At 37.5% G+C, this 26,236-nt stretch overlaps 1 protein-coding gene across 2 annotated transcripts in view; it reads right to left on the bottom strand.

Annotated features, from left to right (window-relative positions):
• Positions 1-26,236, bottom strand: part of LOC108231480 (potassium voltage-gated channel subfamily D member 3) — an 86,104-nt gene continuing 59,868 nt past the window's right edge. For both annotated transcript variants that reach the window (XM_017408549.3, XM_017408550.3), the window contains exons 3-7: positions 17,849-18,011; positions 11,195-11,296; positions 5,964-6,056; positions 4,791-5,056; positions 1-3,843 (exon numbers count right to left, since the gene is read on the bottom strand). In XM_017408549.3, the coding sequence (XP_017264038.1) occupies positions 3,606-3,843; positions 4,791-5,056; positions 5,964-6,056; positions 11,195-11,296; positions 17,849-18,011 (862 nt within the window). In that variant the 3' untranslated portion in view covers positions 1-3,605. The remainder of the gene's footprint in view (positions 3,844-4,790; positions 5,057-5,963; positions 6,057-11,194; positions 11,297-17,848; positions 18,012-26,236) is intronic.

Raw genomic sequence — 26,236 nt, 5'->3', positions numbered from 1 at the left:
TTTTAATTTTCCTCTGGCACCTCACAGTCGATATAACGAACCGACAGAATCTTTTGTACACATCAACCAGACAGAAAAGCTCAGTTTGAACTGGTAAAAAGATCAGAAACAACACAAACAGCAACGCCAAGACTTTTGAAAAGAGACTGAAACAATGTCTTTAAAAGTAAATCTATCTTATAGTAACAGATAGAACAGAAGTCAGTTTAATGTGAGAGACATGATTTCTCCTAATAAATCTGTTAAAGTTGGTGCATGATGCTGCAAAAAGCCTTAAAGTGTAAAAAAAACAGTTGGAGTGGCAACATACTAAGTTATAAACAACATATCTGAAGTGACACCCAGAGTATGAAACAATTAGTGTCCAGGAAAACAAAATCTAAATGATATTTAATGCTCTGAAAAGTAGAACAAGAATTTATATTTTATATTATTTTTTAAACAGAAGAGAGATAAATGACCATTTTTGGCACAACACATTTAAATCAGCACTGAAATGCAACAGAAACTTTACCAACGCAGCAAAAACATCCTCATGTCAAAAACTGAGAAGGACACAAAGTTCAGTCATCAGCTTCCACTTCAGCAGGACAAACCAACCAAAACACAAAAATAACACATTTATTTCATACAGATAACTAGAGAGCATTTTAAAATACAGGCCGGTTCGAACAGCAGTATAAATGATCAGTTGGTCTTTGTAAAGCAGATTCAGTGAAACAGTTTTTAAGGATTACTGACTGGCTTTTTCTTACACTTTTAGCTCGGCCGTTGCTGTGATTTAAATCAGTGGTTCCCAGAGTTTTCATTTATTGACCCACAAAACAGCAGAGGAGGAAACTTGTGACCCCAACTACTGAAACATATAAACACCTCTAAGCCAACTAAAACAACACAAACAACAATTACACTTATTTTATTCATTCATGAAGACAGTTTTTTGTCTTCCATTTATGATACAAATATACAAATATCATCTTTCATTACTGAAGATCATCTCAAGTCCCCCAGATGACATTTTGGGAGCCACGGTGGGAACCAGTGATTTAAATAATATCACTTTAAGAAATTCTTACTCCATGGGTGAACAAGTTCAATTTATTGAAGGTTTCAACATGCACAACTGAAAACTTTTATTAATGGAGTTAAGGGGATTTTCCTTGAGGATGTCTTGTCAAAGTAGCTTATTCTTACGTAAACTCTTTTTTTTAAACTAAAATGTTTATAACCTCATCATCAGTTCAGCCGAAGAACAGTTTCAGGCTCCAACATAAACACCATTATACTAGTTTCACAAAGACAACACATCAGAGCAGAAACAGAAGGATGAAGACACGGAGGGATTCAGATGTCCCGTCTCGTCTCTGGCTGAATACTTTTCAAGTTTTTTTTTCTCAAAATTTGCGATGTCATTTTTAAGGCTTTACAGTTTCATTACCACTGTGGTTATAGTTATAAGAGACAACTTGGTTGTGTTTAAAGTTTCTTGTTGTTTGAAGATGTGGAATGAAGTAATATCTGAATGAACATGTGTCTGTGAACCTCCCCCTCCCTGCATCCCTTTAGAGCCAGGTTTGGTTTGTCTGTTCTCACCTGAGATCCACACATGTGGCTCGTTTGGAGGTAATGAAAAGGAAAAAATCTGAACATCTGAACTAGAACATTTAAGGAGAACATTTAAGTCTGTTTTATTACTATGCACAGAATATTTATGTCAAAAGTACAAAACTGTACCAACTTTACATTGCCCGTTCTCCTCTGTTGTCCGACTGAAGCGACAGAGATTAAAGGTGGTATCGCACTGATCTGCGAATGTTGGCGACTATTTAGCGACTCAGAATTATGGGAAAACTGTGAAAAAAGGTGGATTTTCTGTTGCAGTTTCACGTAATTGAGGCTGTTTGCAACCAAGCGATCAGCGAGCCATGCAGTCGTGTTTTCAGCAGCAGATTTTTGAAATTCGTGGCTTTTTAAGATCTGCATGGCTGCAAACTTGTATTCTATGTGCCCATTTTGACAGCTGCACGTTATCTATTGGAGTACACAACTGAGGTAAAAATAGGAATATTTAAACCATTTTTTTTTATTTTTAATAATTAACGATCATCAGCTTGTTATTTTAGATCTGGATATTTGCCTTGGATGTTTTCTGACAGAGCAGAGCTTCCTTGCAAATGTCAAAATGCAGCTGTAGAACTCTTCAGACCTACTGGAGATACAAATTTGATGGGTTTGCGATGGGTTTACTTGTGGCAACTTTGTGACTACTATGAGAGGAAATTTGTTACACAGATTACACGCACATGCACTCTCTGCAGAAGTTGAGAAACTCGGCGAACGTTGCAAGACATTCTGAAGACTCCCTCATGTTTGCCAGCTGGTCACCAACAGTCACAGCTTAGTGAGAAACTACCTCAAGACTTTGTTGGGACCGTTTGTGTGCTTTGATTTCTTTTCTTCTTCTCATGTTAGTTTAAGGGCACAATGACCCAATATTCCATCATGTTCATAGTCTTTAAAGTAACATCTTAGCTGGTATTTCTTACGTTAATAGTTTTAAATCGTATGTATGTCCTGTAACACGTCATGAAGCTGAGACTTGCTCAGTTAATCATCTATTGATCTGAAGAAAACTGTTATAAGCAAAAAGAAAAAAAAGATGCTTTTGTGAAACCGAGTGATAAAACGTTTGCTAAAAACACCTAAAAGAGCTCCAAGAAGAAGAAGAAAAAAAGAAATCCCTATTATAATTGGTCTTTTTATGTGCAGTTTAAGTTGTACAATAATAAATACAAAATAACAACATAATTCTTTGACCAAAGCACACCTTACTTTCAAGTAATACTGTGGCCAGCCAACTTTTTTTGTTTGTTTTTACCGTCACACTGAGAATGACTGCTTTGTTTCACACGTGAAAGTCCTTCAGTGTTCAGTAAAAACCTTAAATATGAGGCAACTAAAACTCACAGTTTGGTTTGAGTCTTTGACAAGACAAGAGCACTCGTTTATTATTAAGTCTCCAAACATATCATGAATGAAATTAGCAGCTTCAGGTTCTGTGACTTTCAAACGGCGCTGTAAAGAAAATATATAAATATTATTTTAAACTTTCATATGTCTAACACACAGCACAAACAAGAGCAATAAAATGACAGTAAACACAATCCACACCTTTATCGTTCTTCAATATTTAAAGACAACAAACATCCTTTTTCACTGTGAATTCATTGAAACTTACTGGCATTTTGTGACATTTTAATCCTTTTTTTAATCCTTTTTGCTAAATGCACAATGTTTTTTATAACAGCAGGAGATGTGAATCATTGGCACTGCTGTTAGAAACTAAATGCAGCAAGTCTCTGTATCTACAGTACAAACACAAAAAGATGTGGGTTTGATTCTTCCTTCATGTGTCTGAAGTCCACCAGTGGTGTCTCCATAATTCTGGAGAACAGCTCTCCTGTCGATGACCCTCTGAGGGGGGGACACAGTGCATCCTCTGATAACTGCTGCGTTACCTGCGCCCTCCTCCTCTTCCTCCTCCTCCTCCTCCACCTCGTCTCTTTCTTTTTGGTCCTCCTGAGTCCCGTCCTCCAGCCTGGAAGTCACAAAGCGGAGACTTTGACGATGTTGGTTTCGGCTGAGCTCGTTGTGGTCTGGATGCTCGGGGCGGCCGGGCGGCCTGGAGGCAGCGGCACCCTCCGCTGCAGCGGCCCGTGGAGACCATCGCCGTCCGGGGTCAGAGCCGGAGGCGTCGGGAGGCTGATGATAGCCGTGGTGATGCGGCCGCTTTTACAGTTGATTCTGTTGCTGTCGTCAGTTTTCAGATTGAGTTTTGAACGGCTGTTATAGAAAAAAAGAAGCAAAAGAAACTAAATGTTTGTGATTAAATGAGTGTCCTCTGTAGACAAGTTAATAAATAGAGCAGCTGATTTTTACGAGATTTCAGCGACCAATCACCTCAAACAAATCCGACAAGTTGAATAATTCAGATTAAAAAATTATTTTATTAAATTGCAAAAACATAAAAATACAATTTATTAGAAAATATGACACATCATTTTAGACTGAATTCATTAAATCATAAAACTATTTGTTCAAAAGACAAATACTTCATGAGACAATGAGAATGACTCTATTCATCCCTTTATTCATCAATAATAATATTGATAGAGTCTAATATTTCTCCATCTTTTATATACAATCTATAATATTTATGCAAAAGACTGCACATTATATTGGTCCAATACAGCCCTCTAGTGCCGTTTTATTTACACACTTTACACAAATGTGGTTAACCTAACCCTAAATTTATATATTATTTAAGTCACATTTGTGGTGATTATTTACACCACAAAAACTGAACCTGAATCCTATAATAATGTAGATTTTCTTAAATACAAATTTTAAATCCTTGTTTTATTCAAAACTTGTCTTTTAATGGCTTGAACAGACTAATTTAAGACTCTTGTGTTTTAATATCAAACAATGCCTTACCAGTTAGTGAATATTTGACATTATTGCTGCAAAGTATTAGTACACTATCAGTCTTTTTCTATCTGTAGACTCACCTTTACATATGGGAGGCCATGATTTTTAGGATTTAAAGTGTCACAGTGGCTTTCAGCCTAAAAATGCATCAAAAACTTGCAGCATATGCAGCTTTTATGACCATCAGCGAGAAGCTGATCTTTAATAAAACATATTTACTGTAAGCTTTACAAATTAAGCACCTCTCAACCAACATCCTGGCAATGCTCCCATGTTTGTGTGTTTCTGCTGCATGTCACCTGGTCGTGTGAGACAGGGGGTCCCTGCTCTGTATGTGGAGGGCGCTGAGCTCCTGTAGGGGGCCCTGGTGGTGGTGTGTTGGGATGGGGTTGGCAGGGGGCAGGCTGGCGTTGGGCAGGGGAGCGTTTCTTTTCGCCCCGCAGCCACAGCAGCTCACCACGGGGCTGTCTTGGCTGGCTATAGACGGGCTGTGGGACGGATAGGTCTGCAACGCTGTCTCTAAACAGTTCTGCTCGTACATCTGCTCGTCAACAAACTCGTGAGCCTGAGGGGAAGAGATAAGGACAAAACAGAGAAACAGAGCAGACAATTATACTTAAAATACCTATGAAAACAAACTTGTAGTATAAATCGCATTTAAAACGACATAAAAAACTAGTTAAGCTCACATGGCTCTAAAAGTACACTGTGAACAGATGAGGGTGTAATCATGGTTGCATAAGTAATGGTGGTGTATGTTTGATAAATGCCCCAATCTTTGATGAACAACAGATTTGGTATTTGTTGTGTAAGTTTACAAGCAACAGTTTTTAAAGCAGAGCAACACAACCCGCCTCCATCAGCCTCCCTGTTTCACTGAAAACTGTCAAACTGACATGTAAGATTTTGAAGTTTTCCTGCCAAGAGTTTCCCTTTTCTTTTTTTTTTCCTTTAGCTTCTGACTGATGTTGACGCGTAGCTTTAATGCAAGGGAAAGCGACACTGTCAAAGTGATAGACGTGTCTGACAAGGAAACAAACAGGAGCAAAACTTCCCCACGTCTTGATTTAGATCTACGTACACTCGCTGTGTCAATCACAAGCTTTGAACAAAGTTACACTGGAAGAAAACACAAAAAGATCATCACGTTGAGAAGGCAGTATTGCTCTTGGTTCTTCAATGTTCTTTGGATATTTACACTTAAATACATATTTTCTACTTGATCAATGGCATATCGCCGGCCACCTTTCATGCCGGAGTTTCAGATTAAAACCATCTTCTGTTGAGAAATAATGGATTTACAGCCCTTTAGGTCAAATCATGAAAACAACAATATGCACAATCTCATGCAATATTGTTCTGTATCATCTATCAGCACTTTGAGCCTGTGGGGTGAATGAATTCCTCTTTTTTTCAGGTGATAAATACAGATACCAGGAGTATATAAAGTTAAAACAGAAAAACACCCTCACAGTGGTCTTCTCCAGACAGTGCAGCAGGTGGTGGTGTTGGCTCTCTAACAGAGAGATGGTCCTTATCAGCTTCTGGTCATCGTTGTCTGTACCCTGTAAAACAACACACACAAAAAAAACCACACACAGTGAGCAGGTTTTACTACATAATTCCCTTCATAGCCTTGGAAATTAAATTCTCTTAACAGGGACACTTTGGTGTTTAAAAACAGAAATAAAACGTGAAAGTGGATTTTATCGTCAGTAATGAAAACTCACTGATGAGATGCTTTTTGTTCAGCTTTGTGTCATCCATTTTCCCCCTCTCTGTTGTGGTTTGTACTTGTGGGTTTCACTCAGTGAACATTTTCTGCTGTTTTTCTTCAGATCTTTACTGCCCAATTAGCTGTGTAATTCACCGCATTTCTGTTTGTTGTGAAGCTTTAAATCAGCTGTTTGTTTCAAACAGACTTTCTGTTCTGCAGTTTTTTTTTTCTGTTATTCTCGGCAGCTTTTGGTGGTTTTAAGCAAGCAACAAATATCTTCCACTTTCAGTTTATTGAAGAAAAAAAACATAAAGCTATGTTACTGGCAGCTCTCTCACTTAATTATCTAAGATGTTACCACTGAGCGGTATTTTTGATGTTCCAGGCAGCTGAATGGTTATTGATGTCTGAAAAACATCAGTTCAAGGGAATAAAAATGCTGAAATTTATCAAACCACTTATTGAAATGTCTCCAAACAGCACTTGTTTTCTGTGACTGCGCCTCAAATAAAGCTTAGCCTCAAAGTAATCAGAATTGCCAAATAACATGAAAAGTGAAAATAAATTAATTAACTCCCACAGCGTGCATTGTTACTCTGAGGATTTGGCTGAGAGGCAATCCGGTCCAAGGACTTTCATTCACATTCCAGGAACACGAACAATAAAGTGATGTGGGCTGCAGAACAGAATGCTTTCTGATCTGGTGAAAGTTTGAGGAATATTCCTTTTAATTCAGACATAGATCTACAATAAGAGTCTCCAACTTTCATGAACAAAAACCAACAATTTTCCACAATTCATTTGAAACAAGAACAGAATGATGTTAACCTCTCTAACAATAAAGCCTCTTAATGCTAAATCTTCAATGTGTCTCCTAAGAAAAACAACAAATGAAATCATTTTGAATAAACAAGAAAAACACATTTAACAGCACAACGACTATTTACTGTATTTTATCATTTATATTTATGAGGAACACAGTCTTCAGATTGCACCTCTGCTCAATAAACCTTTCCTGAATGATGGTTAAGTTGAAAACTATTGATCTGTTTCTTTCTTTCCAATCAAACAGAAAGCGTGATTGTCGAACAAGTCTCAGATTTCCTCTTACAGAACAACCTCCTTGAACCAAATCAATCAGGCTTGAAAAAATAACCAATGTCCCACCTCCTCATTAGGCCTGGCCATCATCTCGTATGGCTTCTTGTATCGTTCCTGCCAGATGACTCAACTTGTCTCTCTTACGTTCACAGGCTTAAAGGCACCCATCTTTAGGTAAGCCTCTCAGTTTTATCCTGTTTCCAGGTGCTTCGCCTACCCCCAGATTTTTACCTGTACTCTATCCCTAAATTCTTGATATCTTCACTACCTCATAAAGCATCATCTGTTGTTACCAATTCCTTTTATGTAAACAGACATAACTGTGTGGCAGAAATCTATAATTCTGTCTTCAATTGTTCTGACCTTTATTGCATAAGCATCTCTTTCGTTTCTGCAGCAAAGAAAAAAAAAATCACAAATGAAACTAAAACAAACAGCAACAGCAACAATCTCAAGACCTGGGAATGCTGGTGGATCAGTTTGGGGTATTATAGACGGCAAAACAAATTTAGCTCTCATTCACCAGATGCTAATTAGCTTGGTTGGTGTTAATTAGTTTTATGAATGATGGATTCATTTGTTTTGTTTTAAACATCCTGGGAAAATGGTTTTGTAACAACCTGTTTGAGGTGTGCTTTCGAAAAAATCGCAGTTTGTAGGGCCAGACAACCCCAGCACTTTTCCTTCTCCCTACATCTTAAAAAGAATCAGGACACCACTAGCTTTTAGGGTGAACCTGAAAAACAGAGGAATGGGGATAAGTGCCACTGGGACAGGACAAAATGTTATTGAGTTCAAGACATTTTTGTTTATTATCTATCTATCTATCTATCTATCTATCTATCTATCTATCTATCTATCTATCTATCTATCTATCTATCTATCTATCTATCTATCTATCTATCTATCTATCTATCTATCTATCTATCTATCTATCTATCTATCTATCTATCTGTTTTATATTTGCCTAACTAAGGTTGCACAAACTCATGTGCAGGTCATCATTTCACTTTGTACTTTTAAACATAAGAATGATTCAACCACGTGTGACTCAGTTTGCCATTAGACTCTCGGTACAGGCCACGGGTATCTCTCACCTCTTCTTGGAGCTCTTTCAGCCTGTACAGATTGCTCACAACAAAGCGATTAGCCGGATGTTTCATCAACCAAACTAGACACATGTTACTTTATTACTCACTAAATTACACTGACCACCGACAGCAGCCATGATCAAAATCAAATCACCCGAACAGTAAAATAATCTTTGCTTACAGTGTGGTGGTGGAGCCTGCACCAAGCTTTCTTATCTCAGTCATGCAGACTTTTGTTTTTTCTCACCCAGTGCTGTCCTCATGACCTTGGTTCAAACTTTAAAATACATAGATGTGGAAGCATCTTTACACAATAGTTGAGTAAAAGTAAAAGTAAAATGGCTTTTAATGAATACAGCATAAACAAATAAAAAGCGAAACAACTCACACATTACTTTTGTTTTTGGGCAGGTTGTCCATTAATCACAAAGTTGGTGGTTTGGTCCAGATAAAGATGCCTCAGGCAAGACATGAAACGGGATGCTTCTAATGTCAGGTGAATTTACTGCTCAGCAGGTGTGCAACCTTTGCTGTGTTTGTAAAAAAAAAGTGAATGAGGTGTTGTAGAACCTAGCTGATGATAAAAAGCACTGGATATGTGCAGACCAGTTAATGCTCGGCAGATGGGCACATAAAGTTTAGCCATGAAACCACCAAATGCAGGCGCAGTGGGTTGAATAAATGATTGCTGCTTTGGTTATTAGGTAATTTCACTGAGTGGCATTCAATAAAGTTGAAGATAATCAGACAGAAAGATGCATGTAACTGATGCTGACTTCCTGTCTGCAATAACCAACACAAGCTTGCCTTAAGTATGGTCACAAAAAAGCAAAAAAGGTACATCTACAGTGAAAGTCTATACATTAATGTTATGACAAAAATTCAGCCATAAATAAATGAGTAAATAATACAAAATCTAACTCAATATGACTGAACTAAAATGAACAATATTTTAATAAACACAAAGGGAAAATTAGGTTTTGTAGTTTGTTGTTACTCCAAAGAAAAAGTAAATTGCAGTTAGATTAAGTATTTAATTCAAAAAGCAGTCACATTAAAAGCAAAAGGCTCTTAATTAAGAGACAATACCAACATGTTTGGTTGCCATTAGATTAATAGAAAGGAGTGCAGGTCTTAAAGGGGCTTCTGCAACTCCCTCTCTCCTTCCTCATAAAGTTCTGATTGGTTTAGTTGTTTCTAAAACCAGACAACCTTCATGAACAACAGACCCATTTACATTACTGTAGAAAAAATGAATGGGGAGCAATTCATTTTCTTGCAATCAGAAAAAAAAATGCTTGCACAGAGGCAATCCTATCAGTTTTATATGAAAAATAAGTATTATGGTATCAGCATTCAAAGGGATAAAGCTGTAATGGCCTCTTGGCGGGGTTATCATAGGACCTGACAGGATAATCAATAAATATCTCTCTATGACAACAAGCTCCTGATTTGTGTAACCAATAAGTGCCTGTCAAAGTGTTAAATCACCCAAATGCAAACAGACCTGCTGCGAACTTCTAATCTATCTCTAAGCTGTGGGAAAACCAGTCATTTTGTTATAAATCTGCACTCACTTTCACCCTGGCCCCATGCAGCGCCTCCGACTGACTGTCAGCGGTGACACCACTGTAATTTGATGCACCAGGACTCTGGCAGCCTCATCACAGAGACGCAGAGGGATGGGAGGAGGGTTGCTCAGCACTCACAGATGGCATTTATATGATAATTCTAACCACTTCCAGACACCCATGAGCTTTCACACTGGACTCGATTAGATCCAAATGGATTTTGGTAGCCATCTGTAAGGAGTGGAGTGTGTCACTGAAAGCAAGAGTGATGGGCTGGATGGGAAGGATATGGGCAATTTGCTCATGCATTACCAAACACATTTTTCCATGGTGATTACATTTTTTTAAGCAAAGTGTAAAAGTGAAAAGTGAAAGGGATGGACAAAAATGCTGACTAATGTTTTGCAGGTAGATAATCACATATGTAAAAGGATATGCAAGGAGAAACAGGTTGACAAGTTAAAATCTGTAAGTGTTGTGTTCTTATGTATAAGAGAATCATCATGTTCTGTCAGTAAATTAAATATGGGCTTGGAGTTAGAAGCTGTTGAGCCCAACAAAAAGCTGTCCTGGGAAAACAGCCAATTTCCTAAAGGACATTTGCACTCTCTCCACTATCTAACTATTCTGCAGCATTTTTTTTTAAGATTCTCACATTACTTTTGATGCGCTGGTCATTTAATTGTCATAAAAAGCTACTCAACAAGCAAGTAAAAGCCACCTCTTTTCTCATGGCTTGCTGTGGGAAATCACAGCCGGGTAAAATCAAGTCTCAGACTGAAGAACAACAGGAAAAGCACTTTGTGTGATTACACTGATAATATCGGCACAGAGAATTATCCACATAACTCCTCTGCTATCAACCCTGCCCCGTGTAACAACAACAATTTAACAACTCCTGCTTCTGCTGCACTTTTATAGCCTCTAAATTACTTTTAAATTGTCTTTTGGTTAATTGTGGCAATAATTGTTGGCATTTTGCTTGTGTGTGTTTGTGCTTCAGACGTAAAGTTGTTGCCTCCGAGCTACTGAGTTGCAATGGACTGAAATAATTAGGAGAGGGGCGCTTAACTCAGAGTAATGATATCAATGTCTAAAATGCAAATAAAATCTGCTGGCATTGCAAAACATTGTTAATGATGTCAGCTGAAACAGTTTTCCAGGATTGATCAAATCCAGTTTGTTGTCCGCGTGTCATAGAGGGTAAGAGAAGGTTTTCTCACCGTCAGCTCCAGCAGTTCGTTGATGAGTCCGTTGCGTTTGCCCTGGAGGAAGGCGTTGGCGCTGCTGGATTTGGCTATTCTTATCCGGGTCAGCCTGGCTTTCTGCGAGTGGGAAGAGAAAGAGGTCACATTATCAGACAAGGTGGGCAGGAGGTGACAAAGCTTGACTAATGCCTCATTCAGTGACAAGACTGCAACAGCCCATCATCACCAAAGCATTGTAGTATTTTTCACCTCCTGTAGAACTGAAGTTAATTTCATATTTTGTGTGCGACGAGAACTTATTCAAATCCGGACTGCAGTGCTCCCTGCACAACAACTACAGTTCTGTATTAAGCTAAAAGCATGCAGGATCCCATACTTTGATTGTTTTCATTTTGACAACATGGGCATATTTATGTGGCTGCCTTGGCATCCTGCGCGCTTTGGCTTTCCACAGTTACTGAAGCCTCGCAGCAGAGATTAGCTGCCATCTCACCAAGAGCAGTGATGATGCTGGATGCTGAGGCTGGATTTCTACAAAACGTGTTTGGATGGCATTGCTCTGTGCTGGCTAAAAAAAAGTTTCTTAACAGCAAATTCTGTAAGCCATTTCCGTGTGGAGTTGGCTTTGTCCTCAGGGCTATTGCTATGATGGAACAGAGCCTTTTCTAAACTATAGCCACACATTTAAAAGCACACAATTGTCCAAAATGTTTAAATAATCAACTCCAACAATTCAGTTCCCTAGTTCAACCCGTGTATAAAAGCTTTAGACCAAAGACACACAAGTAGGCATTGCTTAAATCTGGACAAAAATGAAAATGATGAGTATTTATTTATTCAAACAGTCTCAGTGCAAAAACTAAATTGGAGAAAGCTCCTCGGATGAGAAGTGAAACGTCTTCAACTACAGAATAGAAGTCCAGTTGTTTTTGTTTTTAACCTTTTTTGGATAAAGATGGTAAACCTTAAGAAAAAAAAAAACCATCCATTAAAACGTTTGATCTTTGGATTTTCTAAATCTGTTTTTGACAACAGGCCAGGTTATGAAATAAAGACTGTGACTTGATCAAACTTTTATTTTGGGGAAATATTTCAACAGATACAATGTATCCGACTCTATGTTTCACATTTCTGAATCATGTATTTTAGCAAATACAGAGGAAAGTCACAACTTCCAGAAGTCCATTACTGCCACAGGCACAGTTTCTTGTAGATTGTTGTGTGTGTGAACAGGCCCTGCATGGGTCCTACATTTTGTGACGTGAGGTCAGCCAAGGTCAGCCAAGTTGAGATGCCTTGTGGTAGTCCATCAACAAAACCTGCAAAGTCTGGAAAGGTGCAAATTCAGAAAACTGATGGAAAGTCTGTATCAAAATCTCAAATGCATTAGATGTTTTAGTAGTAGGACAGTCCTACATCCTCCTGCACATAGTATCAGGTGAGAGTGAAAATTGAGGTTAGACTTGTTTTATCTTTCCTTAAGACCTTTGATGGATATATATTTAAATTTATATTGCTTTTTAAAATCTGATTTGGAACCATGGGGGACAAATGAGTTGAAGTTAGTAAATCAGGAATAAATCAGGTTTTAAATTTATAAGGACCATGAATAATGGAATAATCAACTTAAATCTCAAACTACACAAAAACACTGCTATAAAAATAAAGAAATTGTGGTAAAATTTAAACACAATTACTAACGAAGATTGATTTAAATCATCATTAATTGTTTTCATTCACTACATTGATGAATAGATTTGTTTGGCAACATTTACTTTTACCAGTGAAAGTAAGAAAGAAAACTTTTGCCTTGTGTTTAACTTTTCAGACAAGCCGCAACTTCTTTCTGAGGCCAAAAGGTAAAACTGTTTTATCTGCAGCTGCGATAACAGAATAAAGCAAAGTCAGAAAATGAGAGAGAAATTGAATTGGCTATTTTTTTAAACTGAAGAGGATATTAGGACGACTGCCTCGACGGCTTGTGGACACACGAGGTGAGTGATTTCTTTAACCTTGTCTAGCAGCTCTAGCCTTTCCCTGTAAATGTATTTCGCAAACAGGAGACAGACGGAGTGATATCTGCTTCCCAGACGTGAATCAAAGGTAATGGGATTAGTTTTGATGCTTCAAAAGTTGTCAGTCAGACTCTAGATACCTGTGAAGGTGCGAGGAGTTCTAAAACCAGAGCTGCGGTAATAACAGTTGCGTATTTGTGTGCAGTATGTGAGATAAAAGTGTAAAAAAGAATCACTGCTTTTTTCCTTTCTCTGTAAGTAGCGCTGAAACGTGAAAGAATTTGGAAGTGAAATCAGTGTTAGGTGCAGACTGCTTTTCTTATTGATCAAAGCACGACTTGAAAAGGAGACTAAAATGAAAGAAAAATTAATTCTGATCTTTTTGTAAGTGCGGGAACCCTGCAGTTGGATTCTCAGATGTTCTGCTGAGCATCCTGCCTTCTATGTAAAAGTCTGTTTAGTCTCAGAAATATTTATTTCAAAGTTCTCAGGCATCAGTGTTTAAAAGGCAGCCCAACAAAGGTTGATGAAGATATTTTAGAAGGGTCAACCAGAAACTCCCTTCAATGGTTTCTTCCTCAAATGAACACTGAAATACCGTATCATGTCTTTATTTAAAGGAAGTTAGAAATGCTTGCAAAATTGTCGAGACAGCAAATTATATTGTCAAATTATTGGCTGTCAAACAAACAAACAAACAAAAAAACCTGTAACCTTAAAAACAAAATTTCTGTCAATCATAAAATTCCTACTAAAAAGAATACATCTGAACTCAGCTGGTGACTATTGCTTTCAGAACATGTTTCAGGAGTAAATATTGCAGAACAACAGGACTCAAATCACATAAAGCGACTGAGGTCACCATACTGAATGTTTCATGAAGGTCAGTGTGGCTCTTTATTGTCACTAAAGGTTTATACAGAAGTAAGGACTTCAATGTGTTTCATGCTTTGCCTACAAAATAGGGAACATAATGTTATATAATTTCTTTGGTTATGTGAGTTTAAGGAAACTTTTCATTTTTAAACTATCATCCTTCTATCATCACCGGTAGAGGTTGCTACTGGCAACAGAAGCAGCTGCTGATTAGTCGTTGACACAGTCTCATTCATCTTTTTGTCAGATCTTTGATCAAGCAAAATTTTACAGTCAACTTTTATCTTTTCCCCTAACAGCTTGATATCTGGTTCTTATTTGCAGTCCCCCCCCCCCCNATTACAATCTTGTTGTTGCTATTAGACGTTAAAATGGGAAAGAAAGACAAGTTAGGTAAATTATTCATTCAAATATGTAAACATATGGAATGTATTAGTACTACTAGCAGTAGTACTATTACTATCATCACCACCACCACTACTACTACTACTAATGATAATAATAACAATATACTGAGACTTTTATAGTTGCAATATCTAATGCTTCCTTTAAAAATATGAAAAAAACTTAATTGATACATAAAAAACAGCCACTTTTCTTAAACCGATAATGATTACAAGTAAAGTGGGACAAATTTCAGCTCAAACCTCACAAATCACTTTAAGTTCAAGATCCTCATTTCATCTCAGAGATTAAATGCTCCCCGAAGGGTGATGAAGACATATATTATGGCTTGGGAAGCTTTTTTAGGTAAATTAGTCCACAGTTTGTTCTGTATAAGCCTCTCCGGCTCTCTGATATGATGCTTTCTGGTGATTTTATTTATTCTCTGCTCCTGGTTTGCTGCACAAATGAAGTCTGAACTGTATAACTACCTAAAGTCGAACAGTTGGGCTAGAATGCTGCACAAAAGGGATCAAATTGTTTACCTCTGAAAAGTGAGCCTTGAAACTACTCAATCTGACTACTCTCCATCAGACAATCTTCTCTTTGCTTTCTGCCGTCTTCTTTATGTCCTCATCTTCTTCCCTTTTGTCCAAACTTTTTCTCTCTTTTCCTCAACGTCCTATAATCTTCTGGTTTTGCCCTCACGTCTATGGTCTATTTATTTTATTTTATTTTTTCGTGCTCAACAACCTGCCAGGTTTCTGTGTAGTTCCACTTGACTTTGCTGTCCCATTACCAGTGTGACCTCAATCCATTTACTGCCTCGACACTCACCATCACTCTGATGGTGACTGCTGCACAGCTGATTTATGCATGAATAAAAGAAGAACCCATTTTTTTTATCCTGCATTTTTTTAACTCATCAGTGATTTAGGGGCACAAGTATCAGGGTTTGTTTCTGTGGCTTGTTAATCTCTCTGCAGGTTACTGAAACTGAAGAAGAGACGCTGTAGGAGCGGCTAGACAATGACTATCATTAAATGAAATTAGGATTTTCTGCTTTATATTTTGGGACTGAAAGGCAGCGCTTGGTACATAAAAAGACCCTTTTTGTAAAATGAAACTCCCAAATGACTACATAATTGTAACAGGGGCCTGAAGCAGTGTGTTGGTAGAGAAGAATGAAGACAAATGAGATCTAGAGAAGAAAGGGAGGCTAGGAGAGATGCACTAATAGATGGTGGTGGAACAGATGAGCAGGGTTAATACTGTACATAATAGATCTCACTTCCCTTTTTTCTGTCCTCTTGTTTAGTTTTAAAAATGATGCCATAGGAAAAAGAAAATGTTCATTGAAGGCGGATTTTTGCACATTTGTGAATAGAAATAGATCACTAAAGCCCAGTAACATACTAGTGACCTGGTAACATTTAGAAGTAGTGGGTATTTACTAGATAATCATACACCATGCCCAAAGTACTAAAACATACATGTGTATAGTGTATACTCAGTTTCTGAAAACAGAAAAAAAATCACTAAACCTTTATGCTATGGCAGTTTAAACATTTTAAGGAAGTCAATGCTGCTTTAAAAAAACAAACCCAGCCTCTAAATGTTGAGCTTTCTAGTGAGAGAGGACTCATTAAAAAGACCACATTCATCCATTCACATATGAGGGTATATCCAAGCTGACCCTGGACAGGAAGTGAAAAGAAACCCTGGTTATCAGAGTTTATCACATGCCTTAATACAAAGAGACAGAGCAGCCAATTTAGAATTAACAATGCTTCAAACGTATTCCTCTGGACTGTGGGTAAAGGAAATTGAGGCCCTGTCTGTGCTACTCTGGGTATTTTTTTATTAAACATTTTTTTATCTGCTTGTATTTTTTCCCACTGAAACACTGAAAAATTCATGCCGCACCATGGTGAGAACATCCACATAAGAAATATCACAAAACAAAAATAGAACATTATTAGCTCAACTAAAGATTTCTCCAAAATAACTGCTGCTCTCTCTCTTTTTTTAAATTAATTTTTACAATTTCCTTCTGTTTGTTAATCAATCTAGCACACAATCAAAGATGTGACAGAATCAGGATATAGCAACATGTCAGTAAAAATACCTCTGATCTCCATTTGGTTTCTGCAGCACAAAGTTAGTGTGCATGCATGAATGACATTGTTGAAAACATTTGGATTGTTATGTTACCTTAGCTGCATTTGGTTTTACTTTACATAACATGAATTGTGAATCAGTCTGAGCTACTACCACAACATTTTAGGTCAATATCTTTATAGCCATTTTTAGTGATTTTTAAGGTTAGTTGGCTGTGTTGGCCTTGACTCCAAAGGTTAATCAGCTCTAAGATGCACTTTCTGCAAGTTTTATCAAGTTCCGTCCAGTGATGCATGGAATATTGTGGTCACAGACAGACAGAAAACACACACACAGGCAAAAAGCATATTCATCTTCCTTCTCCCGTCAGGGGCGGGTGAAAAAGACTACCAACAGGAAACAAGCAGCCTGTAATATCTAAACTAGTTTGCTGCTAGTTGGTTGTGTTTCACTTTGAACTGAACCTTGATTGGAGCCATGCGAGACAGCAGGGAGGTGTCAGGGAGGTCACTGCATTATGTTTGAAGGGATTTAAATCAGTGCATTTGTTAGAACCCCACTCAGCTCTGTGGATTCAAATCAGACGTTCCCCTCCTCAATTAGCTATCAGTGGCTGCTCTCTAACTTAATACCACTCTTATGCAGCCCTGCAGAAAGGTCAAGCCTACAGGGAGACTGTGGTGAGTGGCTGGCTAACATTTGGTACTTGGAACTGGAGTGTGTGTCTGTCTGTGTGTCTAAGAAAAAAAAAAGCTAGAGAAGGACTGTGGATGGTTAAGATTATTAAATTAATGCTTATCTGAAGGGCAACAAATTTCCTGTGTGTGTCATGGTGCTAAAAAGATGAAGTAAGCTGAAGGACAAAGACTTGTAATAAAATTGTAAAATTTCTAATTGGGGTCAATCATTTTCACCATCATTCTCTTTTAAAAGCTGCTTCATCTATAATTTCAATGAAAAAAAACTTCTCTGTAATCATCATAATTTAATGCACTGACATCTAATCACTCAAGTATAAAAAAGACCATAAAAGGGTTTCTAAGACACAACCATCCCATCAACCAACTTGACATTTTTACTGAAAATTTCATCCCTATATTTCTCCTCATTAACTCAATAACATCTCATGATCCTGTGCCTTTTTGGCCTTTTGAAAATCAAGACCTAATAATCACGTAACATGTCGGTGTATGTGCACATACTCCAACACACACGTAACTCGTATTTAACCTCTGAGTTTCCTGGTTTAAGCAAACAAAGACATAGCGTTTACCTTCTGAGCACGTCGTTTGTCTGCTCTCTGATTCTGGTGGTAGATGCGACTGAAGTTAGACACGATGACGGGGACAGGCAGCGCAATCACCAGCACTCCGCTCAGGGAGCAGATGGAGCCAAAGATCTTCCCAGCAATCGTCTTTGGTACCATGTCTCCATACCTAAAAATGAGACAGATGAGAAGAATTTAGGTGTTGACACATAGACATATGGCTTCAGGTGCACCAGGTATGTTTCCATCCATCATCCACACAGACAAGTTGTGATATTTTGCTGTGTATTGATATTATCGGCTTCTTTTCTTTTATGCTTTTGCTGAAGAGAGCTGGGAGAAAATGGCAAAAAACTTTTTGTACTTCAGCTGAATTATTAAAGAACTGGCACTGTGGGCTTTGCTTCTGCTAAATTAGATAGTAGTAATTCATGCTGCTTCTGCTCATCAGAAAGGTATAAAAAGGCAGCAAAGGTAACAGCAAAGCCCCCCAATACCGCATTTTAAGTTCAGAGAGACAGCCTTGCTGCATATAATATGCATAATAGCTGATAAAACCGCCACAGTGGTCCACACGGATCAAGAGACAAGTATGAATCACCACCGTGTTCAAAACATCAAAGCTGCTGGTTTCGGGGTACATAAGTAATCCTGTCACATCCTTTTACATGAAAGAACTTGATGACCACAGGTCTTAACACTTTACAGATAGGTTTACTGATTTTATTTAACTGAAATGTTTGGAATTTGCATGAAATGTATGCACGGTTTTCCTCCCAATATGATTTAGTGTTCCACAATTGAACTATGAAGGGTTTTCTCTTATTTCAGAGGGTCCCTATTTCCATGTTTCTGAGAGCTACATTCTAATTTAATTCATAGTTGTGAGATACAATCATGAGAACAGATGCAAAATAGTGTATTTAAATGCACCTCAACCTAAACAGTTAAACCTGCATTAAACATTTGTGTTTTTGATGCAGCACAAAGACTGTGCACAGACCTCATAGGGTGGTTACGTTGAAACCCACACATCAAGCAATATTACAGTTTATTTTGTTATATATTAAGCACATTTATTTAAAGAAATAGGAAGTAAAATATTTAATCTACATAAGTATTCTTAAACCTTAAGCAGACAGTTGTTTGATTCTGCCTGTTTTGTTTAATAAATTCAGTCAGACGCAAATAGACTCCAATCAGAAGCAGGTTAAGGCCAACTGATAAAAGGAGCATCATTGTTTCATGAAGTGTCACAACAAATGGTCTGAATACTTATGTTAACAGGACATAAGCAGTCTGCACATGCTGATGAGACAGCACTGAGTTAAGCTAATTCAATGTTACTAATAAAAGAATACTGAATAAATAAACAAGCAACATTATGGATGCAATAGTTTTAGCTGCTTTGCCTCTTTGCCCCTGATTGTAATTCCAGTTGTTCTCTTTCTCCTTTCACGCCTTCAATTATTTGAAAACCACCATCTGTGTGACTGAGACAAGGTCTTGCCAGTGAGATCGAGAGCTAGAAGGAGTCCAGGTTTGACTCACTGGCCAGAGCTGTAGGTCATGGTACTGTGTAGTGGAACAAATTGATTTAAAAACAAACTTCTGAAATGAGCTTGTAAGATGGAGCGAAAACCCACTGAAACTGTCTCCCGAAGAGAGTACTGACACCAGGGTTAAGTACTCTGATGTGAAAGGATGTTTGCTGAAGCTCAACTGGAGCCGTTTGAGAGAAAAACTGTGTAATTAGACAACGGGGAAGACAAACAGGAGGGGCACATTTTGCGCGGGGGACCCGTCTTGAAACCCAGGTGCCTGACCAACCTTTTCCACCGAGAATCACTTCAAAGAAACTGATCGAGCATAGAGAGTTGATTTTAACAATCGAGGCTGCACTTGTCAAAGAACTCTTTATTCCTTTCTTTTTCTTGCTCTTTGGCCTTTTTGGTTCTTCTAACTTTCCTCTCTGCTGCGTTTTTGACACAATGAGAGTCTCGACAGGTAAAACCAATGCACTGCTGACTCCTGTGCCTCTTAAGAGCTGCTATCTGCCCAGACATGGGTGCGCTTCAGCTTTTTTTTGGCAGAAGTTCAACTAAATAGGCACCATAATCACTAGGCTTACAAACCTCCTGCTTCATACCCCCACAGACTGAATAGAAGAAGGATTATAACAAACTCAGCCTTCTGTTTAGCTTTAGTGAATATGTACAAAAAGGAGTTATAAGATGCTGCTCAAATCCCATTTTTCTTATACAGAAAATGCAAATCACCTTATCTTATACACAATGAGGCAAACACATGACAAACTGTTTAAACCTTTCTCTCCTTTTTATTAATAAACAAAATTATAATTAATCAATTTCCAACAATATAATCAAACGAAAGCAAATATTCCTCACTATAGAATGAAACTATTTTCTTTTAAACAGAACATTAGCTGTCAAAAGCAACAAAATGTAAGCAACTGTTTACTCTTTTGTTGCCTCAAAGTGCTATATCAGAGCTGAATATGTTTTAGTTCATTAGTTTCTAATTATTTACCAAATGTTTGAAAAGAACACTTGACTGTCAGTATGGTCATCATTCAGTTTAAATACATTTTCAGCAAAAAAAAAAAAAAAAAAGAGTTCTTATTAGACAACATCAGAAATAAGGGTGGGAATTTAAAGAAATTAACAATGAGGATCCACAGGGCCCACAATACTGTGGATGTCCCCATACAGATTATTATGTGATTATTATAAATTACTTAAAATGATACAATACACTAATAGCTGAAATACAAATCTCCATGAAAAAGTAAAGTGTAGAATTTCCCTCTTAATTTACCAACTTACTTGTTGTCATTCCACCATCAAACTTGCAATAAAAATGTCCATTTTGTTAGAAAAAAACCCAGAACATTCTGAAATCAGTTTACAATAAAAAAAAAATTAAAATTGGCTTCTATTTTTTCAACTTTTGCTGAAGTGTCCTTCATTCATGTTTAAATACCCAACAAGCAACTAAGAAGTAGTGCAGGAAGCAGGGAATCACTGTAAGTGTTTTATTGTAATATTAAAATGCTGATATTTGGAGTCAGTGCATGAATTCTCATGTTGCACAAGAAATAATAATTTGATCCATCTCTATTCAGGAACATTATAACATCAGTGTCAGTAAACTGATTTGATAAAGGTTTGACCAAATCAACTAATATACATAAGATACATTTGACATTAAGCTTTTGAACCATTGCCAACACAGATTTTACAGATTGTATTTTTTTTCCTAAAGTTATAATCATTACCAAATACTTTCACCATTCTAGACCACAAATACATCCAATAAAACATCCTTTAAGCGATATAAATGCTTTCTGGTCATGTGCAAGAGTTTTAGATCATAAAATTTACACTTTTTGATGCACCTGGGTGTCACAACCTTTAGGACTATTGGCAACCCACTCTATCTTTTTATTATCATGGATTTATATCCTCTTCTGTTTTCTACAAGAGGAGGTGATTCCCTCAGAATACTGAACTGATGCACAGGGACCCATATGGACACAGTGATTATCGAGGTCCAGATTAACTCGTATGAACTTTATAACCATCTCAGCTGCTAATGTTTGTATTTCTGTAAACTAAGCACCAAGTAAGGTGGAATTTTCCCTGCAAGACCTATTACACATATTACTTGCAAGCCTTTTAAGAAACACAAAAATCAAAGTACAAACTGCTACATATTCTGTCATAAAATTAGGATTATTCTGTATTGCCATTACTTTTAAACACCTGGATAAAGAATTAAAACCAGCTCTGTGATGAGAGCCAAGTTGTTGTTACATTAGGGACCCAGAACTTTTTTATTCTTACAGAATATAAACTCTGTCAGCTCCATACGATCTATTCAAAAAGAGAAAACTTTATACTGATTCTGAATCAAATAGGCAGGTTTGGTGAACATCAATAATAAATCTCAGAGCTGTTATTATTCACATCTGCAGTAAAAGGATTATCAAACTCAACCACAGACATCTCTTACTTTGCTTTTTTTCCGTAAATCACTGACATGGTAGGGAAGGCAGGTGTGTGCTGCAGACAGAGAAGACTCAGAAAAACGAAGGTTTATTTCAAAGTGATTGAGAATTGACTGTAAGGCTCTGTGTTGTTGTTGCTGAGCTCGGCGGTTGGTTGCCAGACAATCAAACAAATGATTTCACAGTTTGCTGTTAGCTGATGAGAGATGATGTTCTCCTGGCTTCCACTCGAAGTTTTTTGTTGTAATAATGTTTGGCCTTTCGTATGAACCATAATGTGTTAAATCTCATTACAACTGTGATATAGGGGATGATTAAAGCTTTGCTCTTTTCAACAACTTACTTCTAAACAGGGCGCCACTTTTCAAGGGCTCACGGAAAGCCAAACCTTTGCACGATGAATGGTTAGTTGTAATTACATTTGCACAGGCACAAAGTGAATCTGACCTTCATCTCATTCCGAATCCATCCCTCATTAGCAGTGTTGATCACCTGCTGTGTAAAACTCCAACACACTTTGTTAATCAGAGGTCTTCCTCCACCTACTTTTTCCGCAGCCCCCGTTTAAAAGAGTCTTTATCATGTTTCTAAATGATAGCTGATGTTTTCATTTCATCAGTCTGATAGAGGAAAATGATCCGGTGTTGCTTCAGGCTCTGGAGATTGCAACATGTTTTCAAAAACAACTCATCTGAGCTCCATTAGAGCAGTTTAAGCGATGTGCTTACAGGTTAGATGGTGTGTTTGCCAGTCAAGGACATGTACAAAGATAAAAAAGGTAAAGTGAAGTTTATATTTTTACAGTTTTATTTAATTACCTGTAAATGGGAGGATAAAAATCCAGCCATTCATGTTTCAAGTCTAACTTAAAGGCAACATGACCTCACCAACAAAGTCTCTTTAAAATATGAAGCTGTTTCCAATCTTAACATCTATATATTTCAACTACCATGGCAGTAGCTACCCAAGGCTTTCACAGAGTTAAAAAAATAAATAAATAAAATTAACTATTTTCCCTATCTGAATCTTTACAGCTTCTGCCATTTTTCTGCCATGAACCAAAACCAATAAGACCTGAACCCAGCAGCCTAAAAGCCATGTAGGGGCAGATTTATCAAGACTTTGCACCTGTTGCTACATCACTCCTCAAATAATTGTGTGACATTCTGTTTTGTTATCTGAGTGCAGTGCAAAATTACAGTAATCTTAGTACTTGGCCAAGTTGTATTTACGGGTGTTTCATTGTCAGAGTGCAAAATTTCGGGAGGGGTGTGCAAATGAGTCATGCAGACATATTTACTGCGCTTTGAGCCACACAATTCCCTGCCAATCACGACATTATTTACGGCCAAAAGCATGTCTTAATTTTAGCTCCTGAAAAGACTGAGCTGCCGCATCAGGACACAAAGAGAGTATAAAGGAAAATATCCTCCCTGTTTGAAAATATGTTTGCAATGCCAAAAGAAGTTATTGTCTGAATGACTGCCAAGTTATGTTATTCCTTATTTACTGTTTGGAAATATAAAATGACCAAGAATATCTGATACAAGTGGCTTCATCAAAACATTCTGCGTCTCTTTGTGTTTTTGTTCTATGTTTTTCTTCTAATGTTTGCCTTTCTAAAGCATGCTATTATCTTTTATATTTTCATCATTTTCTCTGCGTCATCCCAGAGCACAGAGGAAATAAAAAAGTTGCTAAACGGTGAGGACACATTGACACACAGAAGGGTTTTTGTTCAAATGCCTTCAGGAATAAAAGCTGTTCATAGATTTCCCAGGGGTTGACAAAAGACTGTAGAAATAGGTGGCTCTTAAGTGCAAAGTTTTTTCTTTTTATTGGTAACATTTGGAGATGGAAAGTAGTTAAACAGAAGCGTGAGGTCTATAACATTCATCTGTCCATACACACAAACTCATTTGACAGTCACTAATATGTGCAATATAGTCTAAACTGCTTTATATGTGCAATATAAATGACTGCCGCTGCTATAACAGCATTCCTTCTTTAAATGCCCATTCATTTTCACTTTTATTTCTTACTATTTGCTGTCTTATATCGCTTTGTTTGCTGTTTTAAAATATGCTGTCTGGTTGTTTTGTTTTAATTTTGCGCTGCTGCTTTTCTCTTGAGACGCCAAACCAAATTTCATTGTGGAGCTCTCAGTGACAATAAACCTATTTGAATCTACTGAATCCTTTGCCGTGACTGCAGGAGTGGATTCATCAAAGTTAAGCTAACATAAAAACCTTTTTGAAGCATGCATCCCAGAAATCCAAAAAAACAGTAACCAGAGTCACGCTTATGAACCTGAAATTTATCTTACAAAATAGTAATTACTGGTCGATTCTTTCACTGATTGTTGAAATAAGATGGTAGCACATGAGTTTGTGGAGTGTCTAGTTTCTGTAAAAGGACAAACAGTTGATTATGTATCAGCTTCTTGAAGAAAGTCTCATTTTGTATAAATATATATTTAACTAATACTCCCTGAGATTTCAATTTAAGGACTATGGGATAGGGGTAATACAAGAAAAAGACATTTGGTCTTTTATTTGGTCAATTTTAAAGCAGGCCACTAATATGGTATTTACTGATTCTTTCCGTTAACCTCATGGCTGTAATTTGCACCAGAAAACACCTCAAACTGCATCTGTTGCACCCGACAGCAGAGAAGCAGACAGCTGCAGTGTGAAATGTCACAAGTTATGAAAACCCCTCTTGCTCCGAAGACTATAATTAATTATGGATTCAATGAGTAACTGATAATCAGAAATATAATTTATGTGAATTTATTGCAAAACACTTAAGGTCACAAAAGATGCACCCCTTCCAATTAACCTTTTAATATCAACATACTGATACACTGAGATATCAGGTCGGAAAACAGATGTTCAGTGAAAGGCTGAGAGTGGTTAAATGATGCAATGATGTACAAAACCTGGCATTAGGCATGTGCAAAAAGAAGCAAAATGATAAATTGCTGTAGATGTTCATTTACAAGAATCCCAACCAGGTGGCAACAAAAATCAATCCGTCATTCATGCGGTTTATCCTTTGCAATCTTTTACTTGTTTTTCTCTTCATTAAAAACAGTTTCTGCTGCTGCTTCCACAACACAAGGAAGGAACAGCATGCTCCTGACAGGCCTGTGATTGGTATCAAATAAAATAGGATTGGAAAGGACGCGCTGCATCAGAGAGGCACTACGAAACCAAAACAATCTGGTTGAATGATTTCTGTTTATTGGGGGAAAATTGAAAGCAGAAGAGCCAGGACAAAACCAACTTTGGTTCAACTGTGATGAGGATCATTCAAAGATGGTATTACAGAAGACAGCTACATTTTTTATACACAATACTTGTGCTATTCTTGGCTTGACAGGTGTTTGGGAAATTACTCTGTAATTTGTCATTTTTATTTATTGCATGAAGACTGATTGCCTAGAAGAAAGCACTCGAACAGTGCTCTGAAAATCCATAAAATGACGAGGGTTACAGGACGTGTAAATCATCAACTTACTCACAAACACACCTGCAACACACCTTTCTGTTGAGGTACCACTTTGAATTAACCTTAGATAAAACAAATACACACATTTGTTGCAGTGTGGGCCTTCAGGAAAAAAGATGGATGCTGCATAATGATGAATATTCATACTATAATTATTCATTTGAGCTGTGCAATATATAATATTTATATTGTATTCATATTTTACACTTCATCTAGCCGATAGCTTTTGCATTATGCAGAAATTCACTGAAAATGTATTTTTATTTTTCCTTTTATTGGGATAATTCAAGCTTGTAAGTGGGCTTCTTTGGAGAGGTAATAAATAATTTCTTACCTTAAGTTCTTTGAATGACCTCAGTTTGGAGAAACAGATTATTTCCAAACAGACATTCAAGATAACTTCCTTAAACAACTCTAATCTCAAAAACTTCACAGAGTTTCAAGTAAACCCCCTTTTGCATTACGCAATCATTTACATACAAGTCTATGGTTATTTATCCTGCAGACCCAGCTGATTGGTGGTTGGTTATCAGTAAAGCACCATGTAAAACCAAATTGACAAGAGTCAGATTGCGGACCCGAAATTTCAACCCAAACACAGGAGTCGACAGTTAACTTGTCTTTATTGAACAGCGTTGAGAATGCTAAGCGTAGCAGGAGGGCCTCTGATCGCCGCACTGAGAAGAGACAAGATGGATTGGTTATCCTCACGTAAACCAGGAAGTAACCACAGACTGAGAAGGTTACACTGACCTGGATGATGGTGTGGGGAGAACCGAGACACGATCCTTGCAGGGTAGCGGCAGAACGAAGCCCAGGAACGGATGTGAGAACTAGCGTCTCCGAAAGGT

Source organism: Kryptolebias marmoratus, linkage group LG4 (genome assembly GCF_001649575.2).
Source record: "Kryptolebias marmoratus isolate JLee-2015 linkage group LG4, ASM164957v2, whole genome shotgun sequence".
NCBI lineage: Eukaryota > Metazoa > Chordata > Actinopteri > Cyprinodontiformes > Rivulidae > Kryptolebias > Kryptolebias marmoratus.
This window is presented reverse-complemented; position numbering and strand designations above follow the sequence as displayed.